The 19,293-nt window shown below is 47.5% G+C and overlaps 1 protein-coding gene across 2 annotated transcripts in view; it reads right to left on the bottom strand.

Annotated features, from left to right (window-relative positions):
• Nucleotides 1–1,131: 1,131 nt before the first annotated feature.
• The window catches only part of PODXL2 (podocalyxin like 2), a 41,908-nt gene continuing 23,746 nt past the window's right edge, over nucleotides 1,132–19,293 (bottom strand). For both annotated transcript variants that reach the window (XM_030570842.1, XM_030570841.1), the window contains 6 exons: nucleotides 15,712–16,637; nucleotides 13,842–13,916; nucleotides 9,532–9,688; nucleotides 7,748–7,809; nucleotides 4,290–4,469; nucleotides 1,132–3,605 (listed from right to left, as the gene is read on the bottom strand). In XM_030570842.1, coding sequence (XP_030426702.1) covers nucleotides 3,396–3,605; nucleotides 4,290–4,469; nucleotides 7,748–7,809; nucleotides 9,532–9,688; nucleotides 13,842–13,916; nucleotides 15,712–16,637 — 1,610 coding nt within the window. In that variant the 3' untranslated portion in view covers nucleotides 1,132–3,395. The remainder of the gene's footprint in view (nucleotides 3,606–4,289; nucleotides 4,470–7,747; nucleotides 7,810–9,531; nucleotides 9,689–13,841; nucleotides 13,917–15,711; nucleotides 16,638–19,293) is intronic.

Consider the following 19,293-nt stretch of genomic DNA (forward strand, 5'->3'; position numbering starts at 1 on the left):
ATGTCCCCCCACTCATACACCCCCTGCCGCCCCAGCCCTGGGCTCTCCCACCCCGCCCCCTCCTTCTGCCCCAGCCCTAGGTCACTGATAACTTGCTCCCAGGGCAGGTCATTCAGCAGGAATTTTGGATGTGCATAGAACACAGACAGGATTGGTTCCCATATGGTTACAGATCTGCAGTAAAATGAAACAATTTTTAACTTGTGTGATTGGAAGATATCTGGATGCATATCATAAGACTGTCCTCCATAAATGAGGAAAAGTTGAGGTGCCTTTATTATTCTTTTGTTCCACTCTTTGTTTCTATGGGGAATTTGCCAATGCAATATCACTGTCTTCCTTTTAAACAAATAAAACTTAAAAAAAAAAAAAAAGGCAATGGCTGTTGAAAATAGCAATTCCAGTCCTAAAAACCACTGGGAAGCATTTCTTGCTCAATTTTATCCTATTTTTCCTACAGCAAATTACAGTGGATCAGTATATTTGATTTGGGAGAAATGAAGTAACAGCTGCTCAAATGGACCTTGAGCACTCCTGAATTTTGAGGTGTTCAAATCTGGAAGGCAGGTGCTAGATTCCCTTTCTGAATATTAGCTAAATCTGGAAAGGAAAAGTCAATTTCTGCTTCCATGGCTCAGAAAAGGAAATCCTCCTACATGCCTGGTACCGTATCTAAAGCTGCCCAGGTTCAGTAGAGACTCCCCTCCCTTACTTTTCATTTTAAATTCTAGTGGAATTCACATACCTCCCTTGCTAGGCTTCAGACAGAGAGGGGCGCTGTCCATTTAGTCCCCCCAATTCCTTTTTTGGGGGCTGCAAGGTGAGGTCGCACCAGTATACCTAATCCAGTCTGGGGATGTCTTCTGAAGGGAATATCTGGGCCAAAGCCTTCTACTCCTTGGGCACACTTGTTCCCCATTCACAGTGCCACCCCGCTCTAGCAGTGAGCTCTCTTATTCACAGCAAGCATGAGGTTTCAGCTACCATACTCCCTCCCCCTCCCATTCCTGTTCATAGCAGCCAAGGAAATGCTGGGAAATGTAGTTCTTTCCCTGTTCCAGGGCTGGCTCTATAGGCAAGGAGCTAACCAAGGAACTACAGCTTTGTTAGTCCTCAGCTCCCAGGCTGGATCCCTGCCAGCTGCCGCCCCTGCAAATGGGCTGCCCCAAGCACCTGCTTGCTTTGCCGGTGCCTAGAGCCGCTCCTGGCTACAGCTGCTAATTAATAAGCCTTGGTGACAAACCTTTAACAATTTAAAGTTTGGTGGCTCCCTGCCATCTCAACAAATGCTGACTTATGTCAGTTGGGCTTAAGTATTAGCTGATCAGTTCTCTGCTGTCTCTGTACATAGTGAGAGGATATGAAACAACAGTGGCAAAGCAGCCCAGCACTGAAGGAACGAGTGAGGGAAACCAACAAGGAAAAATGTATTTTGTGTGGGTGTCCTACACCATGTTTGATTTAATATGATTTTATTTTTTATAGTAGCTACTGAATATTAAACATATTTAATGAGGATTAGTAGCTATATTATTAACATTATACTGTGGGGCTGCTTAAAGGCCACAGGCAGGTTGGCCCCATTCTGCTAGGTGCAGAATAAACACATAATTTAACTCAATGTTTTATTTATTCACCATACGTCTTACATTTTATATAGCATCTCTTCATCCTGAAGAACCTCAAAGCATTTTCAACATAGTGGTTCTTGATTCCACAACATTGACTAATTATAGTCCTGCATTATTCAATTCAGTTGATTTGGGAGTCAGTTTGTATGGAAGATGCTATGCAAAAATTAATCTGTATTAACAATCTCATTTATATCCTCACTTTCAGCACTCAGATATCAGTGAGGAGCATCCTACAGACATAGATAGATTTGAATTACAAGTGAATAGCTAATCCTCATTAAATACATTTGGCTCTTTTTGTACAGTTATTCCCTTAAAGACCAAACTTTAATAGCATCTTGCCGCAGGCAGCCAGCCAGCCTGAAAATGGAGATATGCAAAACAGGGTGAAGAGGGGAATTTCTTATGTATTTATTTTGGACCCAGGTCCATGAAACAATGAGGAGAAAAAAAGGGACAAAACATTTCAAATTAAAGAGCAGTAATTTTGAGCATCATGATTTAGGCAGGGCTGGGAGCACAGTTATGAATATTCAAGTTCATTTTATCACATCCTCAGGGAGCTGGGGCCTTAAGGTTTGCCCAAGGCAAGCCTGAGAAGCGCACATATGGGCACTTAGGCTTGATTCTGACCTCACACTGACTTTTATACTAGGTTAAATGCAATAACGTCAGTGGAATTACTCATGCTTTATACCGATGTGAGTGAGACTAGAATCTTCTCCCTTGAAACAGATATGGTACGGTCCCAAATGGAAGGGGGAAGTTTTCAATCTCTGGATCTTATTTTCCTTCAGTAAGATGTCCTAGCTGTTCTGTATGTTCATCTCACGAGATCAACCCACAGCTGGAGGCCACGACCATGGAAAATGGGATAGGAGCAGAAAAGGCCTCCTACTCTAAGATTTAGACAAGGGATCTTTTGCTGATGTGACCTCCCAAGATGCCAGAAGGTAGGCAATTGTCCTTTTCAGATGAATTCCCACCCCACACTGAAGTACCAACAGAGGCCCTGCAGTGCAGCACTGAATTCTCTGCAATCATCCAGCCAAACCAGGCTAGGTTAAAGTGCTCAAACTTTTCAGGTTCAACATCGTGCTTGTGGAACCAAAAAGGGATTTGGGGGGTATTAGGCAGAGGTGAGAGGTCACAGGAAAATGTTTTCATCTGAACAACACAGCAGCCCATCTCATCAGAAGCTAAAGCAAGGGCACCAGAGAATATCTGATCTTCATACATGCACAGAATGCAAACTTTCTGCCCAGAACTTCAAATGAATCTTCGCTTCCCAGATCCAGAACAAGACCCAGATTTTCCTATTGCACCTGCTGGGACAGATTCTGATTCCAGCTCCAGGAGCCAGTGAGGTCAGGGTCTGGCCTGCCATCTCCCTGCTGGGCACCCAGTGTGAGTTGACTCCCCAGTCACTTGGAGTCCATCTTAGCCTCATCATTTTATTTCTCACACCCAGCCATTCTCAGCCGCTACCAGAGAGCTAAGTAAGTGCATTTAAAAGTGATGAAAAAAGCATTGGCGCTACTGATAGCAAAAGACACATACACATACACACCCCAGCACCCCACCCGCCTCCCTCCACTCCCAGTGAGCCTTCTTGCTCCAGGATTCGGATGCAGCCTCAGGATCACGACAAGAAAGAGTAGCTCTGTCCCAAGCCATATAAGAGGTTCCTGAGAAGCTGCCCCTCACCTCACTGTCCTTAAGTCAAGAAAGGATAGACATATATTTAAGCTGTTTCTCTTTTTAAAGATGTGTATCTTCTTCAAATACATCTGCGTCCTCACTCGCCCGCTTGGTGATCAGGACATCCCAGCCATTGGGGCCGTTGATGGCACCTCCGCCATTCACACTGGTCTTCTTCTCCTGCATCTCCGACTGGCTGTCACTGGCCACATCCAAGGTGGGGTTGTCATGGCAGCCGTTCTCCACAAAGCGCAGCTCCTCGCCGTGTGACTGGAAGGGGGAGGAGGAGGCGGCAGGATGGGACACACAAACTGAGAAAAGCTCCTGATGCTGTAGAGGCGCAAGGCCAGGGCCAGATCTTGCTCCTGTTCATGTTAATGGAGATTTTTGCCATTGTTTTCATGGGAACAGGACTGGGTGGAGTTTATTCATGGCTCCATGTGAAGGTCAACTGGCCCTCTGGTGGAAAGGAGGTGGCACATGCCAGGAGCCCAAAGGCTGCACCTATTCTATATAAAATGGAGCCACCTGAAGTCATAACTTTAAAATCAAGGGGTAAAGTATGGTGGATAACATTGTTGCCAGCATGCAATGCACTCTGGCTGCTTGAACCAAGATGGATCATGGCATGCTGGGATCTGCAGGCAGCATCTCCATATTAAAGATGGAGGTGACTGCTCTGAAGAACTCTTTGAGCTGGATCTGGCCCACTGCAGGCTACGCTTCATGCTATTGGGTTAGAACAAATAAGGGAACACTATCAGGGTCCCAAATTCTAATATGGACACGGCCATTGACCCACAGTGATCTGGCCCAGGTGCTTCTACCAAACTCACCTGGGAAGGTGGACATGGAGAAGGAACATGTCCCCTGCCCACCCAGCCACCCCACTCCTTCCATCCTGAGGGATAAGAGCCAAGTCCAGATGTCTTCCCCCACCCTCCATGTACTCACCATGTTCTTCATCTTGGGCAGGCGCCTCTGCCAGCAATTGTAGATAAGCCCCATGATGATGATGATGGCACAGATGGAACCGATGATGACCAGCACCACAAAGAGTTTCCCATAGTCGCTGCGAGTCTGGCTGGGCCGTGACTGGCAGCTTGTGGTGGTTGAGTAGTTCTGGATGCCAATCTAAAATTCACCGAAAAGAAAGGCATGCTCAACCATTTGGAGATTAATGGAGCTGCAGTCACTGTCCTGTGCAGAATCCCAGTGCTCTGGCAGTGTGCACAGGCTAACTGTGACCAACAGGAACAAGAGCTAGACTGGTGGGATCCGCTCTGGGATTGTGCTGCACAGTTGGAAGGAAGCCCATCTCAGTCTAATACTATCTACAAATCTTCCATGAGGCCATGACATTTTTCTTCTCGGGAGTGACAGTGGGAAGAAACCAGCACACCAGGTGTTAATCCCGGCTCTGGGCTCATACAGGTGTGCAGAGTGGGGTAGCAAGGCAGGGGCTGTGGCTCAGGGCCAGTCAGAGGGAGGAATGCTCTAGAAACAGCTACCTAGTGGGCAAAGGGGAGGACAGCCTGTGGGGGAGGCAGAACTACTCATTCAGCTGAGTGTAACTTGGAGTGGGGCATTACATTACAAACCTGCTGTTTCTTTTGCTCTAACTTGGGCTCACAGGAGTGCAGGAATAAAGCTGTGGATAAAAACCTCCTTCGATGGAAGACTGGCATTCTGTTCCTACACGAGTGACCCACTCCACCAGCTTCCACTTGGGATACTGAATATTCTAGAGGCCAGTCAGACGTATGGGGTATCTAAACTATGGCTGGGAGCGAGCCTCCCATCCCAGGCGGACAGACTTGTGCTAGCAGCACTCCAGCTAGCATGCTAAAAATAGCAGTGTGGAAGGTGTGGCTCAGGGGGAGACTTGTGCAAGCCCACCCAACTCTGCCTACCCAGGCTGGGAGGCTTGCTCCCCACTGCAGTGTAGACACACCCATGAAGTGTTCACAGAAATGATCTTAGCACATTAACAAACACTCACTTCAATCCACAAAACTCCTTGGTGGCAGGTAAGGCCCCACTTTACAAGGGAGAAACCCAGGCTAAGGGTCTTGCCCACAGTCACAATGGCAGGTCAGTGTCATAGTTAGGATTAGAACATAGGATTTCCAAACTCCCTGTCCTGTGATCACTCCCCCAGGCCACATACTCCAGACAAGCATGATACCAAAACTTTAAAAAACAAAACAAAACTTTGCCTGCTAGAAATGGGATGTCAGCAAACAAAGCTGAAAATTGCTGATTGGTCTCAGTGACTTGGCAGATTTCAGAAAGGTTATGTATCAGTTCAATAGTATATATGAAGAGTGTAAGAGAATATCCTCCCTCTTTCTTCCAAGCTTATGATTACACAATGTCTCTGTGATAAAGAGTCTGTTTCATTACTGATACGGCTGGAGAAAGAATTCCAGGTGCTGAGCTAGAATATAGGTTGTAGGATCTCTGCAGGTAGTTTATTGTTCTCTCAAACAACACCAAGCGAGCCTTGAAGTCTCCTCCAATGTTTTCTATGGAAAGGCCACTTCAGGGTGCTGGTACCTTATTTACACAATTTCAGCAATGCCCGTTGTAGGGCTTTTAGCACTTTCTCTGGTGTAAGCCAATCAATACCACACTGAGCACTTAATTTGCTTTGTCTAGCTGCACTGGGTTGTTAGGTTAGGAGAAGGCATGCATCTGCCAACACATTCTGGTCTGACCCACTTACACTGGAGTAATTCCACTGAAGTCAGTATAGTTCCACCAGTGTAAGTGAGAACAGAATCAGGCTCTTAACGCCTTCAAGTCCAACAAGCTAAAGGGGCAGTTTCAAAGCAAATAAACTAGTTTGCCTTCTCCCAGGCTCCTCATCCAGGGCACCAACGTTCTTAGAGGAATGTTTGGTGAGTAACTGTAGTCTACTATGGAATTCGAATAGTGCTGTCAATGAGAGAAATGGAGTACAGTAACTCCTCACTTAAAGTCATCCCAGTTAAGGTTGTTTCGTTGTTATGTTGTTGATCAGTTAGGGAACATGCTCGTTTAAAGTTGTGCAATGCTCCCTTCTAACGTCATTTGGCAGCCGCCTGCTTTGTCTACTGCTTGCAGGAAGAGCAGCCCATTGCAGCTAGCTGGTGGGGGCTTGGAACCAGGGTGGACCGGCAGCCCACCATCAGCTCCCCGCTCCCCTAAGTTCCCTGTGCAGCAGCTGCCTGCAGTTCAGCTGTCCCTCCCCCATTGCCATGTGCTGCTCCTGCCCTCTGCCTTGGCGCTGCTCCCTGAGACTCCTGCTTGCTGTGGGGGGCGGGGAAGAAAGAGGGGGGCTAATGTCAGGGTGTCACCCTCCCCCCTGCTCCTGCACCCCGCTTACTCCATCTTCCATAGAGCAGGGGGGACACACCCGTCTCAGCAAGCTGATCTAAGGCAGTGTACTTAAAGGGAAAATGCGCCTCTCTCTCTCTCACACATATGGTGTGTGTTTCTGTCTGTGATGTCTCCCCTCCCTCCATTCCTGCTGCCTTGTAGAGTGAGAGAGTTAACTCTTGAGAGCTCAGCCAATTGCTAGTTTATCATTTAGCAGTAAGGGAAATATCCCATCCTCTGATTCCTCCACCTCATCCAAGCTTCACAATCATCATCACTGTGTACCAGTATTAAATTTTGTGTGTGTGTGTGTGTATATATGCTTAACATCGTTTCGCTTAAAGTCGCATTTTTTCAGGAACATAACTACAATGTTATGTGAGGAGTTACTGTACTGAAGGCTGTGATGTCAGAGGAGACTGAAAAGCAAACTTGAACATTGGGGGGAGGGAAGACACAGCCACCTGCATTCATCAAGTGTCCCCCTCTCTGGAGCAAATCTAAGGTTCAGCTCTTCAGTATGGTCCCAGTAACACAGGGAACATGATGACAGGCCAAAACAATTAAAAATACTTCCCTAGGAAACAGAGGGCTGAGTAACCCTAGAGGGCATTCTGCCCAGTGTGGGAACTCACCCGGACTATTCAGCAGAGGCTAAGCAACTACAGGCAAGAAGAGCTCAAAGTGAACAAGGCGATGAGCTGGACAGACCTCAGGTCTCATCTTTCTATAAAAACATCCTACAGATAAAATCTGCAACCCATCCTGGCAGATGGTCGTGTGGGGAGCAGAGAAGGGATTGGTCTGTGCAGGATCCCCAGAGTGTGGACAGCAACTTCAAAGAAGCCTTCCAGAGACAGCAGATGATCCCGTAGCCAGTCACTCTTAATGGGAACTGACATCTGATCATTCTGCAGTCATCAGAGAGGGAATAGGGAGTTCTGCCAATTTGCTTATGAAGGGTTCAGAGCCTCCTTAGACTGAAGCATGATCCCATTTTAATTACACTGACTGCCTTCAGCCTGTAGGTTAAGCAGACAGGTTCTTACCTCGGCTAAGCTCCTCTGAACATACCCCAGTGCCATCAGGACATCTTTTGTAGGGATGACACCTGGTGAGAGGAAGAGAAACAGACAGAAGTGGTCAGCCCTACATGCTCTGCTTTGGCTCACACATTCAGCACATCAGCACTCCCTGGGAATTCCAGGGCAGGATGTGGAGAAGGAGACACACATTTTATTACTTTACAAACTATTTAATGAGGTAAAAGCAATGTTTGGCCAGGAATTCTGGATGCATGCAAGTGCAACTGAAAGTGTGGAATACCTGGAATCCAAAAATAATGGGGCTAAGCACTGTGCTACTCACACATCCCTCCGCCAATGCATTTCAGCCCCGACTTGCAGCACTTGCTACTCCTGAGTTGCTCACACAGCTCTGCCAATACACCTCTCTCCTGACCTAGAGAATTCTTAAGGACATGTGTTGTGCTCTGCAGGGATCCCTAGCAAGGCAGCCTACCAGGCATGACACAATTAACTGTCAGGAGACATATTGCAACAACTTTGTTCCTGGCAGAAAGAAATCTGCAAAAGCCTCCCTGCTAGGGAGTCACTAGCCATCACTGAGTGGCCCCCAAGTGGCTTCCTTCCCACACAGCTCACAGGATACTCTCCAAGCTGGCAAGCCAGAAAAGCATGACCTGTCAGTAGGATTTAGAGGCCAAGGAGAATTTGTCCCTCTCCAAGTGCCTCTCCAGTTCGGTCCAGCAACAGAGAGGAAACCTAACAAGAGCCTCATTCTTCACAGCAGAAAATGATTTAGTCCTTGACGATTCCAGGGCTCCTAACCGGGCACAGAACTCCATTTCTGACAGTTGCCCCAGCCTAGCTGTGCTGCTAGCATTACACAGCCCAGCTTCTCATCCCCAAGGGGATCCCCTCCAATAGAAAGAAAGGTTGACATTAGGGTCTCATGTGCTTACAAGAGTCTTTTTAATGGTACATGGCATAGTCCACAGTGTTGGGAGAAATATACTAATTTAAACAAGCACGTAGAAGATACCCCTTAAATGTCAACATTATTTCCCAACAACTGTGCTGCATTTTATAATATTACTTCTTACTTGCCCTGTATGAAATAACATAGTTATAGGGCCTTCCTCATCGAGCCTATACTCTAAACAGACTACAGAAGCAGTACAGAACAGAGACAGTCCCAGATGATCAGAGTTTTTCCATTGGGACTGCTTTTCAATGGACATGCAATAGTTCTTCTAACCCTCACTGGGTAGCATTGGCAGGCTCTGCAGATCTGAACAAAAAGCAGACGATTTCACCTTCTGCAGCAGAAGAGGGAGGGAGGCACAGAGGCAAGCCTGGGAAAAAATGCACAAAGATGAATGCATGCAAGGATAAAAAGGGAGGGGGTGAAGCAGGAGGCCCTGGAGGAGTGAAGGGAGGAGAAAGATGAGAGCAGAGCTTTGCAGAGTCTTGAAGGTCAGGAGGAGAACCTGGAATCTGATGTGACTGTCAAGAGGGAAAACCACGGCAGGAATGTACGGGGGGGGGGACATGGTGTATGGGGGGCAGAGGCTTATACTCTATGTACACACCGACAAGCCTCCAATCACCAGGTATAGCTAACAGAGGCAGCATTGTACTGTATAGCAAGAGGGATTATGTCACTATAACCAGAAGAAAAACTGGGGGTAACAAGGCAGAGAAAACTCCTTCCAGCATCACTGGAAATCTCCACTGGAAAACAATCTTGAAGCCAGATACACCCCTTGCCAGTTCTCCCACCACCACTCCGTTTTTCTACCAACACCTACCTTGCTCCCCTGCCAAGGTCATTAGCAGGTGCTTGTCATTCTCATTGGGTTTGCTCAGAGAGATCAGCCACTGGGCCTGCAGTCCATCTGTCTGCCTGGAGAAGGCATCCTCCACCAGAGCCAGCAGCTGGGGACCCTTCTCCAGCCGAAACTCCTCCTGCAATAAGGAACATTCAAGAGCATCTTACCCTACTTCATGGCAAAGTAGAACCAGTGGAGTGGAAAAACAGGGACAAATGCAGACTTGGTGTAAATGAGTGCAATGCCACTGACTTCAATGGAGTTATACCTGTTTACAGCAGGGCTGAATGGGGCTGTGGTAGGATTATTGTGTGTCTGGTGGGAAAGGAACCATATAGGCTTGAGAGATGGCTTAAATGTATGTGTAAATTAAGTCAATTGAGCACTTCTGAAAGCAGCTGGCAGTAACCACAATGCAAACCATCAGTGTGCTTGTTCCACGTCCAGATCTTCAGAGGCTCTTCAGTCAAAAATCACAGCGTCTCCTTTCAGTCCAGTCCTGGCCCACATAGTTGTGCTGAAGCACCTCAGTCCTAACCTGTACCCTCACTTTGAGTTTCTCTTTGTAGCATCCTCCAGTCTCAACTGAGCCCCTCCCTGCAGCAGGCAGCAATCCCAGAATCACTCCCATGTGCAGAGCTGTTTTCTTAGCCTAAAGTAAAATTGTTTCAGAAGCCAAGAAAAAGTGCCAGATCTGAAGGGAAGGCCTCAATTCTCCCAGCACCCGGCACCGGGTCGGGGGGGCCCAGCTCTGCCTGACATGTGCCATTGCCTGGCAGCTCCTCTGCCACTTTCCCATTCCTGTGTTTCTATTCTTGTCTGCAGTTGCCATGCCAACTCAAAGGCCACCCGGATGATTAATAAATGCTGGCGCTCCTGGTTGCCATGGCAATCCCAAGTGCTCAGGGCAGGCACAGGCCTGAGCAGTGAATGGCCTAATTGGAAAAGAAACCTAGGACTCAGGCCTGAATCACAAGAGCCCATCAGTGCCATGTCTCATCAGGCGAGAGTTATGGATTTCAGCTGAGGGAGTGTATGCAGCCAGTCAGGAGAGGCATGGGAAGAGGGCACGGGTGGGAAACTGCTCCACAACTTTACCGCAGGGGCCTCCTGCTCAGAACCACACACAGGGGCCATGCAGCCATTACTGGCCTAGTGATCGACTCTCCGCATTGTGACGCAACCACCACCTATGGCTCAGCAGGGGCCTGTGGATGCTGAAGGGAGGGGTAGCATGCTCAGCCTGAAAAGAATGAAGGTGGGGTGAGTAGGGGGGATAGAATATTTGAAGTAACAGAAGCAATGAGACAGAAGAGGCCCTGACAGCCCCAGCAATTCTCCTTGGCTGAAGATAGAAGCCATCATGACATAGTTTTAATCCAGCAAAAGGATAACTCGCAGTGTAGGTTCAAACAGCCTGTGAATGGAGGAAGGGCCCTGAATGGACCTGCCTTATTGTTAGGTCCAATCCCGCAGTCCTTACTCAGGCAAAACTCCCACAGACATCATTAAGAATTTTGCCCAAATAGGGTCTGGGCACTTAGAATCCATTAGAAAGATAAAGGGACCAAGCCAACTTGGGTTTACACTGGAGATCTTGGTAAGAGCGTGTTTGTGGTAACAGATACAGAATCCTAGGGCCCAATCTTGCAAGGTGCTGAGAGGTGCCCATTAACGCTCAGCACGTCATAGCATCAGGCCCTTACAACCAAACAGAAATATCTGCATGTTTTTTCTGAACTAATTTAAATAAATCAATAAATTGCTTAAAAATGCAAACATACTCTCCTGCAGCATTGAAAACCCAAACAAAACCCAGCAGGGGCCTAGTGTACAGGAGCCAGAAGCAAAACTGATGCACTCAGGGAAGCCAGCCTGTGTACTTTCACTGTCCAACCTGAATGAAGTTCAACAGACAGTAAACAAACTGCATCAACTGTGATGGCGGGGGATGAGGGAATTTGACTTAAACAACAAAAATCCTTTCAGTTTCAATCATATAAAACAATAATACAACACAGGGAAGAGAAACACTTGTATTAAATATTTAAGTTGACAGGTGTCCCTTTGAATAAGGTTGAGGACTGCATAAACCACTTATTCAGAATATTTGTTTTGAAACATGAAGTCAAGTAGAAAAACAGTCCAGTCCTGCCTGCCCAAGGGCGGCATCTATGTTTGGCAAGGGAATAGTGGAGGATTACACCTCCAGTTCCCTGCACTTTTGCTTTCACTTTTTATCTCCCTCCAATGGTTAAAACTCAATGATGGCAAATGGCAACAGGAAGAGATGAGAGCTATTACGTACAGCAAAATTGCACTTGTGTAGTACACAGATGAAATGGGAGAGAGAGGGATAATGACCAAGGTGGATAGGAAATGAGCCATCACAAGATTATTTTCAAGCGCTGATGTTCTGAACTGTAAATGTTAGTTGTGACAGAAGCACTTAAAATGGTATGAAGGACAAACAGTTCCATTTGAAGGGGCAATGCTAACGTCAGGAGGCTTACTGAAAGGAACATATTTCTTAAACCCCTTTAGAAAGTGATCATCATTCAATCTATATATTTATTGTTTCTAAAACAAATTCGTCAGGGTCTCATTTTCTCTTTTTTAAAAAAAAGACCAATCTGCACAGATCAGTGCTCAAGAGCAATCCTGTAAGAACAAAAACAGCACAGTTAGTCCAGTGCAAGGGCCTATGATAAAAAAAACAGATATGGAAAGAGAAGAAAATATTTAATCAGAGAAACATTGTTTCAAATTTCTAAAGTAATCATGTATTTTAAAAATCAGTTTAAAAATCACAAAAGACAATCTGACCCTGTCCCCTTGATAATTGGTCTTTAAGGGTTTGATAAACGGCCCATGGGAGGTTCCAAAGGTAAATGGGCCCTTTTACCAGACATACACAAGGGGCTTTGGGTTCATCAATTAACTGCAGCTTTCAGGGACTGATGGGTGAGTGTTGGATTAGCAGAGCACTTCTGGTTAACAGACACTGGAAAGCAAACAAGATAAGGGGGAGGTGAGGTGGACAAGAGCAGAGGCACTTAAGGAAGATTTAGTGACAGCCTGAACCAGTTTACTCAGGAAACAATGAGTCTTTATTTGCAGAATCATCAGAGAAACCTGAGCAGAGACATCAGACCCCAAAAGTGAGGAAAGGAAAAAAGTCTGGGTCTTAGGATCAGACCCCAAATTTACCGCTTCATTGCATGACTAGGGAATGCAGTGTTACAGGTACTGTCCTGCAGATGAGATGGGGAAAAGGCTCCTTCCCATCTGGTGGTCATCCAGGTGGAAATTAAAGATCCCAAACCTGGTGCTTTAGGCCATTTTCCTATGCGCAGTAAAATAGATTTTGACCTCTCAGGCTGTATTGGAGCTACTGCTAAGCTAAGAACAGATGCTGTGCTTGCTTCCACAGTGACTGCACTGCCAGCACAGAACCCAGTACAGCAAACTGGTTTAGAAGATATGAGTGTGAAAGAGAAATATGAGCTAGTAGTTTGAGTACTGTACTTCTACCCAGGAATTATGGTGATATAAGTCCAGATCCAACACTGGACAAAACACTTTCGCTGCCAACTCTTTCCCCATCTGTAAAATGGGAATAATATTAACCATCTTCCCATTGGGGTTGTGATGATTAGCATTTGTAAAAAGTCTGGAAAACAAAAACGCAGACCAATGGCCACATATTATAAACCCAATTTCTATCCTTCTGGATGCATGGGCTTTTGGCTAAAATCACAGGATTGCGAATCTGAGATCTACTCACAGCTCTGCCACTGACTCGCTGTGTGTCCTGAAGCAAGTCACTTCACTGCTCTGTGCCTCAGTTTCTCCAGCTGTAAAACTAAGATGCTTACCAACAACACTGGCCTGTTGAGAGGCTTGATTCAATTAAAGGAACACAGTCCATTTAAAATATCACATGTTTCTCTGAAACTATTATACCAAATCTAGTTACAATGAACATCCAAGATCACTAAAACTGAAATACAGCAAAAAGCTATTTTCAAATTTATATTGATGATACACAAAATGTTATTGAACAGACATATCCCCTAACCAGCCCTCAATACAATTTTGGAAACCCGATATGGCCCTCAGGCCAAAAAGTTGCCCGCCCCTGCCCTAGAAAATGTCCTATGAATCCTAGGATCAGTCACACTAAGAAATATTTTGCTGCCCTGTGTAGCAGAGCCAGCCCCCATGTTTGTATTCTAGCTATTTCCCATTTACTCTCATTCTATTCAGGTCTCTTGTGTCTGACTTACGCAGTCGATGTTATCAGACATGTTCAGAATGATGTAGTTTTTCCCTGCCAGGTTACTCCAGTCCTTGCAGATCACCTGAAAAGACAAGACACATACAGCTGGGTTTGGAAGGAGACTGCAGCTTCCTGCTGAAGGCACAAGAAGCTTGAGCAGAGCAAGTGAGGGGTTGTACTGTATGCTGACCAGGGTGTTGAACTTTTGGGAAAGCTCTGGAGGAACTGCATGTTCTCCAGTATGGAGGGGATTTTCCAAAGATGGGATACTGGAGGACATACCCCATTCTCCAGGCTGTGACATAAATGCATAGAAAAGAAATGTCTTCTTTTTCATTTGAGTGCTAGTGGATTTCGGTACTGTGCTCTGTTAATCCTCAGAGCAGGAACAGTACAATCAGTGGCCGGGTGAGCTCCCTACAGGCTACCATGCCAATCAGCCTTGCTATCTTGAGGCTATCTAATGGTGCATACAGTCCTTGTCTCCCTTATTGAGAATAAGAATGGGGGAGGGGACAGGCAATTAGTGCTAACTGCCAGACTGATTTGTGTGATAGGGACACCTGCTTACTGCATTATATTGTCCAAATGGAGCTAGACACTCTGGTAGCTGGATCTGCTGTTTAGGCGGCCTGCATATTATCACAACAGAGACTCCATCCAGAGCCTCATGGTCCTCAAGAAGCAGCTCTTTAGGCAGGCTGAAATGAAGCCCTTCTCCTCAGCTGAACTCCTAGAAGCTGCAGATTGTTTCAAAACTAGACAAAGTCCAGTTCAACAGCTATCAGATGATAATGACTTGGTCACCTCACTCTCTACCAGCTTGAGTGGCACTGAAATTTGCTGACCTAATGGTGAAAAGTTCTGGATCTCTTTCTCCATTCCTTATACCATCTAGCCCTTACAGAAAATTTTGCAACACAAGAGAAGCTTCAATAGATCTCAAAGCAGGTGCTACTGCACAGGTACCCTGCAATCATACAACCACCTGCAATCTTATTGTACTGCTATCTTGTAACCTCCACCCCCATCTATCTTGGCACTTATATGGCCTCTATTTGCATATCTTTGCATCTCACAATCCTATCTTCACAGCATCCCTTTGAAGCAGGGAAGCACTATGATCCCCATTTTCAAGATGGAGAACTGAGTCACAGAGAGACTAAGTGACTTGACCAAGGTCAAATGGGATGTTTGTGGAAGAACAGCTATTGAACAAGTCTCCCACAGTCCAGGCTACTGCTCTAACCACTAGACCATCCTTCCTCTGAACCCTCCCTGCAGCTGTATTGTATGTCTGTCCTGCAATTCCCTCCCTGCAAATCTCCTGTACTAACCTGCTGACAAAGATCTGTGTACTGCTGCCCTGCTCCACATGCCCTGCATCTGTCCAGGCACCAACAGTTGCAGCGCAGGTAGCGATGCAGGTACTGGTGGTGTAGGCACCTCCCAGAGGTGTTTGGGGCTATTCATGCACTTATATTTCCAAAAATGCAACCTGAAGAAATATAACTGGACTTGAAAGGAGCTAGATTTTAACCCTTTCACTGCTGTTTTCTGCTCAAAGATTACATATATGCACAGACAGCAGGGTAGAAGCAAAACTGTGTGGGAGGGTTTCTTGGTGAATTGACCCACACACACACTCAGTATCTGAGGCATCTCCACAATGTGCCATGAAAGAGGGAACAATCCCCTACAACCTTTAGTGAGGTCATGGGAAAAGTTCCAGCAACTATTTCCACCAGCCTGATGATGGGGCATTTGAAAGCAGGGACAGGTGAGTATAAGTTAATATTCACACAGCACTGGGAGAGGAAGGGTTTATACCTAAACATACTCCAAAATGAGTCCCCCTCCCCCGCACAGTGGGATACCTGTGCCGAGTTCCAGGGCAGTCCTGTTGACAGCACATCCAGGTGAGTGTCCCCGGTCTGTGGCACAAAGCTCCGCCCTGCTGCCATGGTCTCAGTAGCCAGCTTCACGCCATTCTGAGCAGGGGTTGCAGCTGATTCGTCAGACCTATCCAAGGAAGCCGCCGAGGAGCTGGCATTTGCGGGGCCATCACCACTACCAGAAACAATCTTGGGATTTTGGGAGCTGCCTCCAGGTGATGTTACCTCAGGAGCTTCCTCCGTTTGCTCCATTCCAGTTAACACTGTGGGCCCCACTTGCTGCCCTTCTTCTCGTATTGACGGCTCAATGAGCTCCCCTCTCACTGGGAGCTCTGTGGTCTCCACTCCAGCTCCCACCAGGGTCTGTGTGGACTCTGCTGTTGCCACGCTCCCTGCTAGCTCCACTCCGACTCCCACTGTAGTCCCAATATTTTCTGAAGTCACCTGGGTGGAATGTTCTGTGACACCTTGGGATACTGCAGTGGTGACCGACAGGATGGAGGACACAGGCAGCAGACTTGGCCCCATGCTACTCCCTAGGTCAAAGCCCGAAGAAGTGTGCTCAGGAAGAGAGTCCTCCTCTTGGCTTCCTACAGCTGCCTCAGTCACAACACTCAGTCTGCTGGAGGCTGTGGAGAACAGGAGGGAGAACAAGGAGTCCTCCTGGCCAGCTGCTTCTGAAGATATGTCCTTTGGCCATTGAGTCTGGCTGCTCTGTTGCCCTCCCTTAGACTGATTTATGGGGAGCAGCCCTTCCTCTTCCTCCAGAGCACTGCTGAAAGGTGTATTTGGGTCAGGCTCCATGGAATCAGATGACGGCTGAAGGGGGGTGGTTTCCCAGTTGTCCTTAACTTGCGTCCTGTTTCCCTTGGGCAGAGCCTTATGAGAGGTAACTGGAAAACTGTAGTCTAAAACAAATCCAAGATGCTTCATGTTAGGAGTCTATCACAAATGATCATGAACGCTGAAAGACTGGGGGATGAAAGCAGAGAGGAGGAAACAAGCCCAGGGTCTATCTACTTAGGGACACAGATGACAGAGGCTGCAGGCCCTATGAGAGTGCCCTGGTGTTTGCCACCAAAGAGGGAAATGGGTTCGTTTAATAGATTTAAGTTCATATGTTAGCGAGAAGAATATGATTGGCAGATGCAGCTCGGGCAACAGCAGTGCAAGCTTCCCATCCATTCACCACTCAGCCTGGAGGAAATCTTTTAGGGATGACAGGGGAGTTCAAACTTCACAGCCCCTTCTGTACCAGGCCTCTCCACTGAGCCTGCCAACCCAGAGGCCAGTTCTGTTGACAGTGTTCATGAGGTGGGTTTGCATGCTCTAGGAACTAGGCTGAGATCCTGCAATTCATTTAATACAGGGGCCCTCAAACAGATACCAGTTTGTACCGCCATTTAGCCACTACCAGACTAAGGTGGAAATGACAGAGATTGAGGGGAAAAGGAACGACAGAATGATAGGCCTGATCGTGCTCTCAGTTACACATAGGTAACGCCACTGAAATCTGGATTGACTCAGATGTCACTGAGAGCAGACTCTGGGTCAGGAAAGCACCTCACAGCATAAAATCACCTCACAGGTGGTTCCTGGGTTTCCAAACCACCAGGTTATTGAAGAAACTGCTTAGCTGTAGGGAATAAAGGCCATAAATAGGGACTGAGCTAAATCCACACATTCCCAACCGAAGGCTCACTAACTGCAGCGTGGCACTGTTCTGGAAGGCCAGTGTGTGTGGTGTTTTGAGGGGAACCCAGTAGCTTGTGGAATATCAGGGCGAGGGAGCACTAGGCCTCACAGCAGGAAAATCAGACCAGTCAGTGGCTCCTCTTGGAAGCCCAGCAAGGACCTATAAGATGTCCTGGACTGACACAGTAACAGCAAGATCAGCTATTGACAATTGACAGGCCACATGCTCCAGCCACACTCATCCCTAATGCCAGTGGACCCAACCGGGATGAATCGGTCTCTCCATTCCTTTCAAGAAGCTGCCAATAACAATGCTGCTGAGTACTGGGCTGCCCTCCTGAACAAGTCCCCTTTCCCCCACACCTAGAGCAGTGCAGCTTGGGAGCCAGAAAGTGGTCTCGCTGCAGCCAGAAAACACATTCCCTCCCACCTCCCTGGGCTGTGGTTATTCTTCATAAATAAATAAGCAATTGTCCGACATGTGTTCTTGCCTGGCTGCCAAAGTGGATGCTTCATTAAGCATGGTGGGAGGCAGCCGTCTGGATGCCTTACAGTGCGCGTCCGTGAAAGGAACCTCCGAATGACACTGCGTCTGGATCTCAGCTGGGGGGGGTGGGGAGAGTGTGTTGTTAGCAAGAGTCACTTGGATACTCCATAGCAGGTAAACCTCTCCATGCTGCCTGAGCAACACATCAGTCTCAGTCCCCATAGTCCCGAAGCAGGAAGCAAGTTGATCCTTTCACCCCTAAAGGTGACCACAAAAGTGTCACAGGCAAATTCCTACCCGGCTGGTGGTTGATTTACATGAATCTCCCACATCAGTAGCTTTATATTAAAATCAGCCCCCAGCTCTCCCTAAGGCTGCTTTATATGCCTGTGATGGCTCAGAGCCCCCGACCCACACTGTGACAGGAAGCTGGTGACTTTCTCCTGATGCTTTCCTTCAAAGTGAAACTGGAGCCCATCAAGCTCCTCCAGGGTGCTGTTAACTGGGCTCCCATAGGGCCTCTCCCACCTCTGGCCCCATACGGGGCACTGAGATCTACTGTCACTTGGGTCACCTGGAGCTCATAGGCTCAATCTGAGCTCTGAAGGGAATATGGCATAAATCCAAGTGCCTCTTCGCTAGCGAACGTGCAAACAGGATCGATAGTCTCAAGAGTTCCAAGGGCCAAAGGAGACAGTTGCCACCTGAAGGGCTCCCCACCACCGTTCTTTGGCTAGCAAAGAGGTTATGCCCTGTCATCCAAGGTGGCTGCAAGAGCAGTGAGCTAATGCCCAGGCAAAGAAAACCTCTCCCTGGCTGCAGTCTGGCACCAGCCGTTCCAAGTGCCCTGTCATCATCCTCCTGTCTGAAAATATGCAGCAGCCACTGCCTCACTAGCCAGAGGCTGGTTAATGGCAGGAATGACCATGGGATTGAGGGCACTGGGCGGGGGAGGACTAGTGCACCTCACTAGGCTCTCGGGCTTCCGCTTCCATTGAAACATGTGGCATTTCATTCCATACAGTAGCCCCATTGAGAACTGTAGGCATCGCACCTGCACAGAGGCGCTATGGGTAAGGAGGGGAGGACTGGCCTCCACCTGAAGCGTAAGGTATTGGGCACTGTCAGAGATGGGACACTGGACTACGAAGACACGCAGCTGGAAAGCAGGCAGATTCCTTGCACAGGGCTGGAACTGGCCAAGTAGCAAGCAAGAGCACAACTCCCTGACAGCTGGAAACCCTCCTGACACATCAGCCTCCCTTGAAACGCTTGCAACTGACCTTTTCTTAAACTGTTAGAGCACCTGGGAATTAGCCAGTTCCCTAAGGGTTAAACCTCCCATGTGAGTCAGCCTGCCTGCTATCCTCTGAACAGAGAGC

This window comes from Gopherus evgoodei, chromosome 7 (assembly GCF_007399415.2).
Source record: "Gopherus evgoodei ecotype Sinaloan lineage chromosome 7, rGopEvg1_v1.p, whole genome shotgun sequence".
Classification (NCBI taxonomy): domain Eukaryota; kingdom Metazoa; phylum Chordata; order Testudines; family Testudinidae; genus Gopherus; species Gopherus evgoodei.